Raw genomic sequence first — 12953 nt, 5'->3', positions numbered from 1 at the left:
TTAACCATCACAAATCCATGTGCGGGTCCTCACACTTTACTTTGTGCTTTACTTGCTTATAAATCATTCATGCAGCGTCAGCGTGACAGTGCCGTGTGACAGCTTTTGCACTGCATAACACTCTATTTGCATTTTTTTTTTAGCCTTGGAGTCTGCTTCTGAACTGATTGTGAGAGCAAATGGTGTGCACAGTGCTAGAGCAGGAGAGGACTTATGATGATGATGATCATGATGATGATCAGGTGTGATTTGATGCATCGTTTCTGCTTCAAATCAGCTCTTCATCTGAATATTAAGTGCTCCAGGGGCAGGCCTCGTTATCATCTCGCCTCCTAGTGATGGTGAATTGATGAGGTTCTAGTGAATAAGTAGATCCGTACGTCTCTTTTTTGCAGAAATAAACACGCTGTGTAAATATGTATTGCCAAACTTGAAAGTTGAGTAAAACGGACACGGAGACAAAGCGACGTCTGTGACTCGATATAAACTGCGGGCGAGTCTCAGCATGCTCGCTGTGCCTCGGGGACCGAGACCGTTCCTACAGTCGGTGTCGAGCAAAAAAACAGGTCCCGATCTCTGCAGACCATGTGTCTGTCTGTCTGTCTGTCTGTCTGTCTGGGTGCATGTTTTTGTGCACGTCTGCGTCTGTCTGTCTGGGTATATGTCTGTGTATTTGCATTTGTGTGTCTGTCTTCTTCCTCTGTGATCGTCCTTCCTTCCTCCCTTCTATTCGTCTGCCAGTCCGTGTGTTTGCTTCTGTTTGTGTTTCTGTGTGTCTGTCTCATTGAAAGTTTGCCTGCTTATTCAGTTATTAAACCCTTTCTATATGAGCTAGCCAGAGCTAACTGATTCTGTGTGTGTCCTTTATCATAGACATGCCTCCACAGGCCGAGGTGTAAATGAACACTGCACTTCAGGAAACACTGCTTCGTCTACATTACATCTGTCTTGATATCTCAGATCTCCAGTTAGCCTTGTGCACACGCTTCTGGTTCTCCGGTTGCTTTCATAAAGCCATTGTTTTCAAAAAGGGGTTCACATAACGCAGAAGATCAACAGCTGTCAGTTGCACTTATACAGTCTAAAAATAATAAACGTTCCTTTGTAAGGCGATTCATGTATCGCCACATTTACATTTAGGCATTTGGCAGACGCTCTTATCCAGAGCGACTTAAAAAAAAGTAACTAACTCTAAAATAAGTTTTTGTACAATTACTTTCTATATGTTTGCATTAGAGGTGGTGAAAAGTCGCAGTTCCTCGATAATCCTGCAGATGGTGTGCTTTAAACTTGTCAACCATTGGCAAATACTGGTGTGGTAGAAGAAATGTGCTAAATTTGTTTGGAATTATAACGAATTATGATCGCATTGGGAGATTTTTAACATCGTGATAAAATCTCAAGAGAAATCGAATTGGCACCGACAGTAGGGTATCATGATGATATCGCATCAAGTCGTCCCGGGTGATTTCCATATATACATCGTCTCCATTCAGGCTTTTTCAGTAGACCCTATAAAGCACTTTTTCTCATACATGACATAAATGTTGGCAGATTGGCATTATATTGTCATAACTCTTTAAATGGACGAAGAACTATTTCAATGGACGTTGCAAAAAAAAAAGTGCAATAAGAATCAATTATTTTTGCAATATCTGCAATTAATGCAATTTATGTAATTATTTGTATACGTAAGCGTGCACTGACTTGTGAAACCTCCAATCAATCAATCACTGGACCAGAACACTGGCCTTTAATCCAGAAGGGACAGATCATCTTGTGTGTCGTAATGCTGGGCGATAAATCGATATATTTTTTTTCTAGATAATAGTGGCGGACTAAAGGTATTCATTTACATTTACATTTAGGCATTTGGCAGACGCTCTTATCCAGAGCGACTAACATTTTTTTTCATCTCATTACACATCTGAGCAGTTGAGGGTTAAGGGCCTTGCTCAAGGGCCCAACAGTGGCAACTTGGTGGTTGTGGGGTTTGAACCTGGGATCTTCCGAACCGTAGTCCAATGCCTTAACCACACTGGAAGGAGTCGCATATAAAATTATATTTTAGCTAGGTACAGTATGGAGGGTTTTCTCTAAGACCTCACACACAGCAGGTATAACACTTAACAGAAGCAGTGGAGAAGCTTAAGATCAGCGAGGGCGCGTGTCAGCATCGTGGATACCCTTGTTGTGGAAACTTGATTGAAAATTGCAATTACTGTATAGCTTGCAAATGCATCCTGTTACAGTAGCTATTTCTTCTTTTTCTAGAGATGAAGCCACTAATAACTTTCACTCATTCACACACTACAGGCAAATTGGGAACGCTAGCTAGCCTAGCCTAATCTGCATGTCTTTGGACTGTAGGGGGCAACTGGAGGACCCGGACGAAACCCACTATACCACTTTTTTTTTTTTTTTTTTTTTTTAATAAAATAATATTATGTAAAAAATATTCTTATAACTCCTAGTTCTTTGATTTTTTTTCTTTTATTGTAGCTTGTCGTATTGTATAAGGCTTGTGATATAATACTGCCAATATTCTTTGTACTGTCTCCTTAGAAAAAAGCATCTTGTTTTTTACTCCAAATCAGGAACGACTTCAAGCTTTGAAAAAAACAAAAACAAAACAACAACCTTTGTCTGAGCATCCCGATTTCTTGCGTACTAATTTGTATATTCTTTGGATAAAAAAAAAACAGGACTGGCAGCAAAGAGGTACTGGGAAGTCCCCCATCCTCTTTCAGGTCTTGACTATGGGAATGTGCGTGTACACGTCAGAAAGTGAAAAGATGAGTAGGAAGAGACATTTCCAGTGTGGCGAAGAGGCGTGTTTCTCGTAGTCTCTTTCTCTTCCTGCATTCTTCCTTTCTTGTTTAAATAAGGCCCTTTGTCTCAGCAGATCGGATCAGATTAGAGAGAGAGATGTGTAGAATGATGGTGATGGTGATAATCAGCGCTGAGGGAAATGTCAAGCCAGACCAGAGACTCGGTACCAATGCAGGTCTTTGTGTCTCTGCGCGTCTCCGTGTGTCTCCGGGTTGTCTGTGCAGAGATTAGTGTTTGTTCACATTGTGACGGAATGACTAACCTTCCTGTTGACTCCTCGCTGTTTGACTAAACCTCAGCCGTCGATGTGGGTCTCCGAGACGATCTGCGGCTCTGCTGTGCTCACACGCGGCTCTCGCGTCTGGGTTTTAGCTCGGAATAGAGAGGTGGAGCTAGGCTCTGATCACAGCACGTCTCGGGACATGTGCTTGGATGTTTCCTTTACTTCATTTTTTCTTCCATAACATGATATGATATAATTCTGGGTCTATTATTAATCTCCCCCCCGACAGTGTAACGCGGCTCTCTCTCTCTCTCTCTCTCTCTCTCTCTGTTTTTTTTTTTTTCTTAAGATCTGTCATTTTTCCTTTCGATACCCTCTCTTTTGTTTTTCCTCTCCTTCTCTTGGTCTTTCTGGTTGTCCCCCCCCCGTCTCTCTTTGGCTCTTCCTCTCTGTTGCTCTTTTTCTCTTCTTGCTAACATTTATCTCTAGCTCCTCTTCTCTTTATCCCTTTTTCCTCTTTCCTTTAGCCTCCTTTCTCCATCTGTTTCCTCTCTCTCTCTCCTTCTTTCTCTGCTCCGTCTGTCTGTCTGTTTCTTTATTTCTCTCTGTTATTTCTCTGGTCCTCTTGCTATTTCTGTCTTTTGTTTTCTGTCTTTCCCTCTTCATGTCTCTCCAGTTCTCTCTAGCTGTGTCTCTTTCTCTCCCACTCTTTAGCATCTCTCCTTTATTCTCCTGTTTGGTCCTCTGACACCAGCCCGGACTGGAATGCTGGAATGTTATCTCAAGACCAGTGTCTTTTTCACTAACATTTGCACAAGACGTGTGTAAGGGATCTTGTGTCTGTTTGGACTATCGTGTCGGGTTAACACAAGTGTGTGTGTGTGTGTGTAGTTAAAAAAAAAATTCTTTCTCCAATTCAGCTTTGTCGCTTCTCGTTTTTTTCCCCCGTCCCACCACTCCTCTTATCCCTAATAATCTTTCTGCTCTCTCAGCTGGAACTGTTCCTGCTTGTTCACCGCTTAAATCTCTCATGGGAACTCTTGGCTCCTTCCTACAAGTCCTAAACCATCACAAATCATAATCCTACCATGTGCCATCCTTTGGGACGTCACCCTACGAGGGTTTTTGTTTACGGATGCGTGTGTGATGTTCATTTTAAGAGCGCAGGTTATTACGAGGAGTGCGACGGTCAGCGGCGTGTAGATTTTGTTCCTATTGCAGAATTTGTTCCCATATTTGCTGATTCTGGTTGTGGGATTCGCGGCCAGAAAATGTCTTCCAGATACGCTGGAAGAAACTCGGATGAACCCGTCGACACTGCACTTTAAAGCGATGTGTGTGTGTGTGTGTGTGTGTGTGTGTGTGTGTGTGTGTGTGTGTGTGTGTGTGTTCTCTAACCGGGGATTGTTTACGGTTTGTGTAATTTGTGGATGTTCCTTGTCATGCCGGTCAATTTTCCCCTGCGCTGCCAGAAGAGTTTTAAAGCCAAAGACGGGATGTGATAATTAAACCGGGGCGCTTTGTAAAAGAAAACAAGTAGCTGGTCAGAAATTGAGGCTTAATGAATGAGAACGAGAGAAAATGGCAAAAGGGAGAGAAGACATCTGTAAGCAAGGCCTTCCCCATGTTCATGCTTCTCCTCCATCTCCTGTGAAGCACTGCCAGGCTGTGTGTGTGTGTGTGTGTGTGTGTGTGTGCACGCCATGTTAGATGTGGACAGTGGTGTGTGTGCGCGCGTGTGTGCACAGTTCAGCTCAGGTTAGATTGGCATAAATTCGTCAGAGCCGCAGCTGAAAAAATAGTTTTGTCCATTTTTTGTAGTGTGTGTGTGTGTGTGTTGCTGTCCAGTGGAGGTATACTAATTTCATCCGTGCTCCGAAACCAGATAAGTCCTAAGGTTATCTTGCATTGCACACTCCCTTCTGAAAACACACACACACGCACAGAGTGGCGTACTTAAACTTGAGCTCGAAGCATGTGCACGCTTGATTGGCCTTGCGTCATGTGATACAGTGTGACGGCTCGTGTAACATATACCTCTGAACCCGAGGAAGGTTTGCAGCGCAGCCCGTTGGCCCTGTTGCATGGTTTGTCTTCAGCGCTCTGTAAACTTCTCCATCTGTCTGTGCACTTTGCTCCCGTCACTGGTGTCATCTCCGTAAACGTATCGTAGTGCAGTGAGAGACCATCAGATGCGGCAAAGAGGACCCGAGTGTCGGGTTCAACTGGGGCGCAGAGGCTCGGTGTAGAGGAAGAGTACCTCTACCAACATGTCTAATTTGAATGACCTGTTTTCCGTATAGCCCTCATATTGCTGTGAGCTTAATTCTGTCTTGCTACTTTGGTCATTTCTAAACATAAGTGCTGTAGCGATCATGCCTGATTTGTGTGTGTGTGTGTGTGTGTGTGTGTGTGTGTGTGTGTGTTTGTTTATAATCAGGACACAGCACTAAAATGTTAGTCATGAGTTTCATGCAGCTGTGTATTTCTAAAGCTGGGCTGCGTGATGTAATTACAGGGAAACTTCCTGGTTTGGGTCGCGGTGCTTTAAGCTAGGTGAATGTTTCCCCTGGGAAATGGAACAAACCCCATTTACCAGGAAAGGTCGCAGGCAGGTACAAACCAACATAATAACTGCTGGATGGCAAAAAGATCTTGGGCGCAAACTCTTTCAGGGTGAACCAATGCAAAAGATGGGATTTTCAGATAAGGGTGCCAAAAAATGTTTTTTTGGACATGGTCCAAATAGAAATGAATGAAAGAAAGAAAGAAAACTTGTGTTAGGGCACGCCCACTTTGGTTTAAAATCCAAATGTAGAGTAATTTTTGTTTTATTTATTGATTTTTTTTCTGTTACCCAATAAACAGATGTATATACAGAGGGATATATATTATTAGAAAATATATATTATTTTAATTATTATTTCCTTTTTTTTTCGTGCATGTATTTTTTTGGGCCTGCTGTGTGTATGTTTTTACAGAATCAGCTAAAAAAATTTTCTTCATCTTTTCTTTTTATGTATATTACTATAATACTAATAACTTTAATATTATCATAATATTGTCTTTTTATATATATATATATATATATATATATATATATATATATATATATATATATAACATCAAAGTTTGTAATAAAATATTAAATTTAATAATATTTATATACATCATATTATATTTATTATTTTATATAAGTTTTTCTTTTCCTGAAGAGTGTATGAATAATTTTTTGGTTGACTCTGTATATTAAATGTGTGTGTGTGTGTGTGTGTGTTTGCATGTGTATATATATATTCATGGCGTATCTGTGTATTACAGTATATATTTATGGCATGAATGTATGTGTGTATATATATATATATATATATACAGTAATATGCATATAATGTGATTGTGTTACACCCTTAATAAAGACCCTTTTCTGAACAGGTGAATCATTATTATTATTATTTTTTTTTATTAACGCACACCTGTGATCTTCTAACCTCTTTGTTTCTCCCTCTGCAGGACTCTGCGTATTGGATCCAGGTCCACCGGTTGGAGCTCGGTGACGGAGGCATCCTGGACTTGGATGATGTGTTAAGTTATGTTGCTGATGATAAAGACAGGGTGAGTGAGTTTATTCTTTAGTCACTTGCCCTTGTTGACCCTGATGGTCACCCTTCATAGAAGAAGATGCAGGTGTAAGAGTTTCCCGTGAGTCCCGTGCCGTACCCGGATTCGCTCCAGCTCGTTTCAGGATGGCCAGTATGTGGCTCATGCGGTGATGGGTATCTCTGTCATGATTTCCTCTTTGTCATCGGCCAGCGTGCGTCACGTGGTGACTACATCTGATATATCGCTTGTAGTACCGCTTAGTAATTTTGTCGGTGTATTAGTCTGAAAGGAATGGCAGCGAAGCTGTAAGAGGATGACATCATCACAAAGACATGGCGTGAATTTTAGCATCGTTTTGTGGTAATCGACTATTAGCACCAGCGTTAATGCACTTAAACTCTAAGCTAAGTGTTCAGTCTGTTGCTAAACTTTTACCATGCTAGCACCGCTTTCATCCTCCAGCTCACTGTAGTAAACTAAATGGTTGTATTGTGGTTCTGTTTATCCAAATATGTATTTCATATATATATGAGTTTAAAATAGATCACGTGTGGCATTTTTACTGATCTAAAAGCCTGGTCTGCTAGTGATTTACAGTAATCACTGTCTTCTTAAATGCACGAGGGCCACCATGCTGGCAGACTGGAGCACTGTGTACTGTAGATGGGGCTTACGGTGCTGTAAGCCAGGACATAAATTATTCTCGTGAGCAGCACAGGCTTTGTTTCAGACGCTTCCTGGTTCACTTTTTCCAGCAGAGATGAACATGGTAGAGAGGAGGGATGAAAACACGCAATGGATTTATTTATTTATTTTTTAAAGAGTTTGTAAAAATTATGAATGTATGATTTTTAGAATGTTGATCATACGTCTATGGACATTTGTAGTCCAACTAGGGACAACCGTAGGCGCCAATGGTGATAATGGTGATTTTTTTTTTTTCTTTTTTTCTTTTTTTTTTCTTTTTTTTTTCTTTTTTTTTTTTTTCAACCATAGAGAAACCTCATTCACACGCGCATTCACACACTACGGGCAACTTGGGAACGATATGTAGACCAATCTGCATGTGTTTGGGCTGTGGGAGGAAACCTGGGGTAGGAATCGAAGGCGAAAGTTAGCTAATCGCTAAGCCACCGTGCAGCCCAGCAACAAGCCAGGGAGGGTTATATTAGGGAGCTTCTATAGGCTTGATAAGATTCTGACATCAAAATGGTAAAAAATGCATAAAAACATACATTTAAAAAAAATTATGTAAAAACTTTCATAACAACAGTTTAAATTCAGACTCCGACTTTATCGAATCAGCATCTTCTGATCAGATTTTGTTAAAAAAATCTTGAAAAATAATATCACAAATATATGGCACAATTCTTCAAAATATAGATGTTATATTGTCATACCGCTCAGCCTGCCAGAATACAAGCATGATATTAAATGATTAGAGGATGCATTAAAGGGAGTCTTTGCCACCAACACACATTGTTTACACCGATAATGACACTGTGTTGTGTGTGTATCTGTGTTATAATATACGTATTGTGAGTAAGGGACAAGAACTCGTACAAGTGTCATTGTGTTTGCGTGTGTGTGTGTGTGTGTGTGTGCGTATACATATGGAGAGCTGATCCTCTCATCCTGGAAGAGGTGATCTCTTTGATTTTGCCGGCTGCCATGGTAACGTGTCTGCTACGACACACAGAAACCCACACCTGCAGCACTGCTGTGAGAGATTCCTCTGAGGACCACACCACCCAGTTCACACTCCTCCCACATCATCTTTTCTGTTCTTCATCTTCATTTTCACACTCGGTTAGATCCCTCTATTTTCACCTCATCTGTGCCTGTAACACTCTGCTAGATGTGTTTTTTTTTTTTTTTTGCTGTAATACTTTCCACCTATTGGCCAGATGTAAGAAGTGACATCTGTGAGAGGAGGAGAGTGATGCACGTGCTCTACAGCTTTAAAGCAGTCTGCAGGGATGCACTTAAATATAAGCTGAGCTGGCGTGACACAGAGGAGATGGATGATCTCAGAACAGACAGCTTCAGTTATCTACAGTCATCTTTCTCACTGAAAAAAAAAAGAAAAAACGAGGCCAGCTCTGAAAGTAGAGTGGCGTCCTGAGAAGAGATTTTGTAAAAATATACGTTACACATTTAAACCTTACACGTTCTCCAAATAGCATGAGGGATCCGGGGGTTGGAATTAATACACAATAAGGACGTAAAAAAAAATATATATATCATTGTGCGTAGGTTCTTAATAGGTAGCATGCATGTTTTAATCAGTGTTGCCCCACACGAGCCCTCTGGCTGTCGCATCATGTCATTACAGCGCATCTAAACTGAAAATAACTGCTTTTACTATGAGTACACAGATCACCTCTGAGATTTCTTCTCTAGATTCGGGCTCAGCTCTTGCGTCAGCGCGTGACAGTTTGTCATCACGTGTGTACACTGTTGACGCCCCCTCTTTTTTCTTTTTTAAAAGAGAATGACACACTGGTCAGGCTGGAAACATGGAAGTTATTTTATTAATATTGTCAGCCTTTGTAAGCAATATAAAGGCCAGACGGTTTCCGTTTTAGTCTCACTGAGATCTGATCCGAGTAAATATGAGCTTATAAATGTCCCCCCGGGACGGTAAGCGTTCTCACATCATCTCAGTTTCTGCTGAACATCTCACAGCTTATTAGAGCTGCAGGGATTACAGCAGCCGTCTAGACGTGCATCCCGGGGTTTCCTCGGCCTTTGATTAGACTCCACGATTATTCTGTTGGTGTAAAATAGCAGCCGAGGGTGAAGGGTTTTGCTTTAACGCTGCGCTCCGAGCAGATTGAGGTCAGGATTAAGGCTTAAACAGAAATAGGATTAAAGGGAGACATGATTAAAGATCAGCTTTTTAAAGGTTCAGCAGGGTGTCTGGTCCTCTTAACCATCAGGTTAAGTAAAGCAGGTTTACACACTATTGACTTTATTATGGACTTAATTATTAGAGTCTATTCCGACAGGTTACGCTTAGTGACGCGCTGAAATGAATAGACACCCTTAAAAATAACTTTTAGAGCATTGATTACATTGTATGAATTTATTTATTTCTGCTTTTAAACTTGATTCATGCAAATGATAAATAGATGTATTTACTGCGGGTAAGACTAAAGTAAAACCTTTAAGGACGAGCACTCTGTCATTGTCTGTTCATCAGTGTGCACGTTTAGATGTGTTTGAAATGATGGATCGACATCATTGCTTATTGTGTTTAATTTTATAATATTAAGGATGTTCAAGTCAAACCAGGACTGATCGTGAAACACGGTTATGAGTGTAAAAAAAACTAGCTTTATTTCTCTATAGAACACCTTGATACACTAATGCATTTATCAAGGATTCATGATCCTACTGCCTGCTTCCTGTCTGGAACCCTGGCCTCCCAGGAACTCCTTTAACGGCTCAAACATGAGGTGGAAATGGAAATAGATGGCTTAAATGCAAAGTCAGGAAGTGGTGCGTCTCTTCTGTAAGTTGGCGACAAGTTATCCACCGACTTTCAAGGATCAGATGTTCCACTCGCTTGAATGTGAAATGAATGTGAAAACCTCGGCTGGGATCATCATTCACAGCATTTGCACCATTCAGAATTTATAACCGTCCTGGACTTAAAGTCTCCTTTTGATGTCAATCTATTATTTTATCTTAATCCACTCAAAATAATCAAAAGTCCCTGTTTGACTTGAACGGCCTTGTTCCAAAGGCACACGTTGTATATATGAATTATTCTGTAGATCAAAGCCTTTATTCAGAATTCCCGAACAGATGGGTGAACATCAGACCCCTCAGTGAGGCTGTACTGTAGCGTGAAACATGTCGGTCGTTGCTTCTCCTTTTAGAAACCCTGTGTGTTTATGAACTTGAAGCTTCGCATTGTCCAGGCGTCCAGTCCCTCTCGAGTGTGTTTTTCCAGGTGCTTTACCACAGATCTGTTTGTGTGTCTGCCGGCTTTGACCTTGGATGCCAGCGCAGGCATTTTGTTCCCCAGTTGTCAGGCAAGTGTGATTTAGTGTCCTCACCCTCTGTCTCTAAGCTAGGAGACCAGCTGTGTGTTTTAAATTTTGTATGCTAAATAGTTATTGTGCATGCGACACACAGATCGAGTTCTCCATTTGCTTTTGTTCCTGACCCGAACTCATAATTCCTTCGTTGATTTATTTAGGCAGGAGAACACTCTTTATGGGATGATGTAACACCCACACATGCTGCTCTCCTGGGGAAAGGTTTGAGTCCCCACTCTACCTAATGGCACGTTGTTGAGAAGCGTGAGGAACCAGTAGAACCTGGAAGGGAAAAAGGTGACGTACAGGAAACATGGGTAGAACATGCAGACAGTAATCTGAGCTCAGGATCGATCCGGGGACACGTGGACTCTGGAGCTGTGAGGTGGCGTTGATACCCCCTCCTCCAACGTATCTCACTCAGGATTCCTCCTGGAGAAGAGTTTGCAAAACTTCTACATGCATTAGTGTCAGCTGGAGAAAAAACAGGATGACATCAGATTACAGGATTACGAAGATCATTTTTAATCTGAAGAAAAGAGGAACAGAAATACTAAAGCTCTTTTACAGTCATGTCTTCAGCATCTGGAGTAAACCAATAAACCGGGAGACTTATCAGACCAGCATTGATTAGATTGTATAGAGGAGGTGGGTGTACAATGATCTCTGTTTGTTTGGAGTCAGAGGGTCTAAAACTAGCGAACACATCAATCAGTTTGCTATTTTCCTTGATTTGAACCTGAGCTCTGTTTGTAATTCTAACCCGGCTCACTCATACACTATTTACTATAGAGTCCCGTGTGTATGGAGCAGCGGTAACGGATACACTGGCACACATTCACACAATGCATCATCATGGTACAGCACACAATCTATATTTGATATTAAAGATTCTCGAAGTACTGTCACAAGCAGAGCAGTTTAGCTGTATGTTAAATGCGATTAATTAAAGGTCCCATGTTGTACTATTGCTTTAACAATTTAACACAGGTCTCAAAGCTACATAAAGTGTGCGAGTTAATGCCTTAGCTGAAATACACATTGTATCCTAAAGTCCTTTTATTTCACTCCTCCTTCAAACATGCCATTTCAGTGTCTAGGTAAATGTTTGCTGCTGAGCCCCGCCCTGCCAGTGAACAGCAGAAAGGGGGGGAGGGGGCAGTGTTCTTATATGAGGTCACAAGTGGGGAGAGGGGAATGAAAATGGTTTGTTTAACCTCCGCCCAATATCAAAATTGGAAAAAAGGACAAAAAGCAGGAAAAGTTTTTTTTTTTTTGTATTTAAAAGATTTTTTTTTTTCAATTCTTTAAAATACACAAGTTAAATGTGATATTTCTAAACTTACGTTTACTTACAGCCAATCACGTTTACTTAAAATAATGATTATACTATATTTTATTAATTATAAAGTAATTTATTTATTTATAATGATTAATATAAATAAATAAACAAATAAATAAAATCTTTAAATCTTTAGATGGTGACATCATCAGGATGTAACCTCGTGTTCCTAAATGCCTTCCTATTAAGCGCACACTGTGTGTGTGTGTGTGTGTGTGTGTGTGTGTGTGTGTGTGTGTGTGTGTGTGTGTGTGTGTGTGTGTGTGTGTGTGTGTGTATATATATATATATATATATATATATATATATATATATATATATATATATATATATATAATATATATATATATATAATGTGTGTGTGTGTGCATGTGCATGAAACTTTGTGTCTCTAACACATACCCAGGCGTGTCTGGTTCCTACAGATACACAGCGATGGCCTGAACACCGCAGTTGTTTTTCTATAAGCAACACGAACGGCTTCATTAGTGTTTCTGGTGAAAAAAGAGCAGCACAAAGACGCGGTAAATCGTTAAGGCAGCTCATCTTCATCACTCATTTCTGCTCCACTGGTGCTGGACAGGCATCTAAACGCACTCGGCTTGGATTTATGGCTCGTTATGGCTGCAGAAATGATTTTGGAATCATTTGGAATCATTAGTCTTTACAGAGGCGGTTTAGTAGATGAAGCATGCGCTAGTAGCCTGAAGTCTTTAAGATGAAGATCTCTGGGCTGGTGTTGTTTCTCTGAAGGTGTGTCTTGTAGGAAAGTTCATGGTCATTAAACTTGTGTAGACTTGAAGTTATTTCTTCAGTGTAGAACTGATGAGTTACAAACATTCAGTTGACTAAAAAAAAGGGATGTCTTTGTGGATAAAACATAATGAGGATACGGAGATGCTCTGGA

General features: G+C 40.7%; 1 protein-coding gene across 4 annotated transcripts in view; it reads left to right on the top strand.

Annotated features, from left to right (window-relative positions):
- pard3aa (par-3 family cell polarity regulator alpha, a) overlaps positions 1-12953 on the top strand; it is a 408352-nt gene that overhangs the window by 49734 nt on the left and 345665 nt on the right. For all 4 annotated transcript variants that reach the window (XM_053493817.1, XM_053493816.1, XM_053493815.1 and 1 more), the window contains exon 2: positions 6566-6667. In XM_053493817.1, coding sequence (XP_053349792.1) covers positions 6566-6667 — 102 coding nt within the window. The remainder of the gene's footprint in view (positions 1-6565; positions 6668-12953) is intronic.

Source organism: Clarias gariepinus, chromosome 4, assembly GCF_024256425.1.
Source record: "Clarias gariepinus isolate MV-2021 ecotype Netherlands chromosome 4, CGAR_prim_01v2, whole genome shotgun sequence".
NCBI classification, from domain to species: Eukaryota; Metazoa; Chordata; class Actinopteri; order Siluriformes; family Clariidae; genus Clarias; species Clarias gariepinus.
Note: the sequence above shows the minus strand (reverse complement) of the source record. Positions and strands in the feature narration are given on the sequence as shown.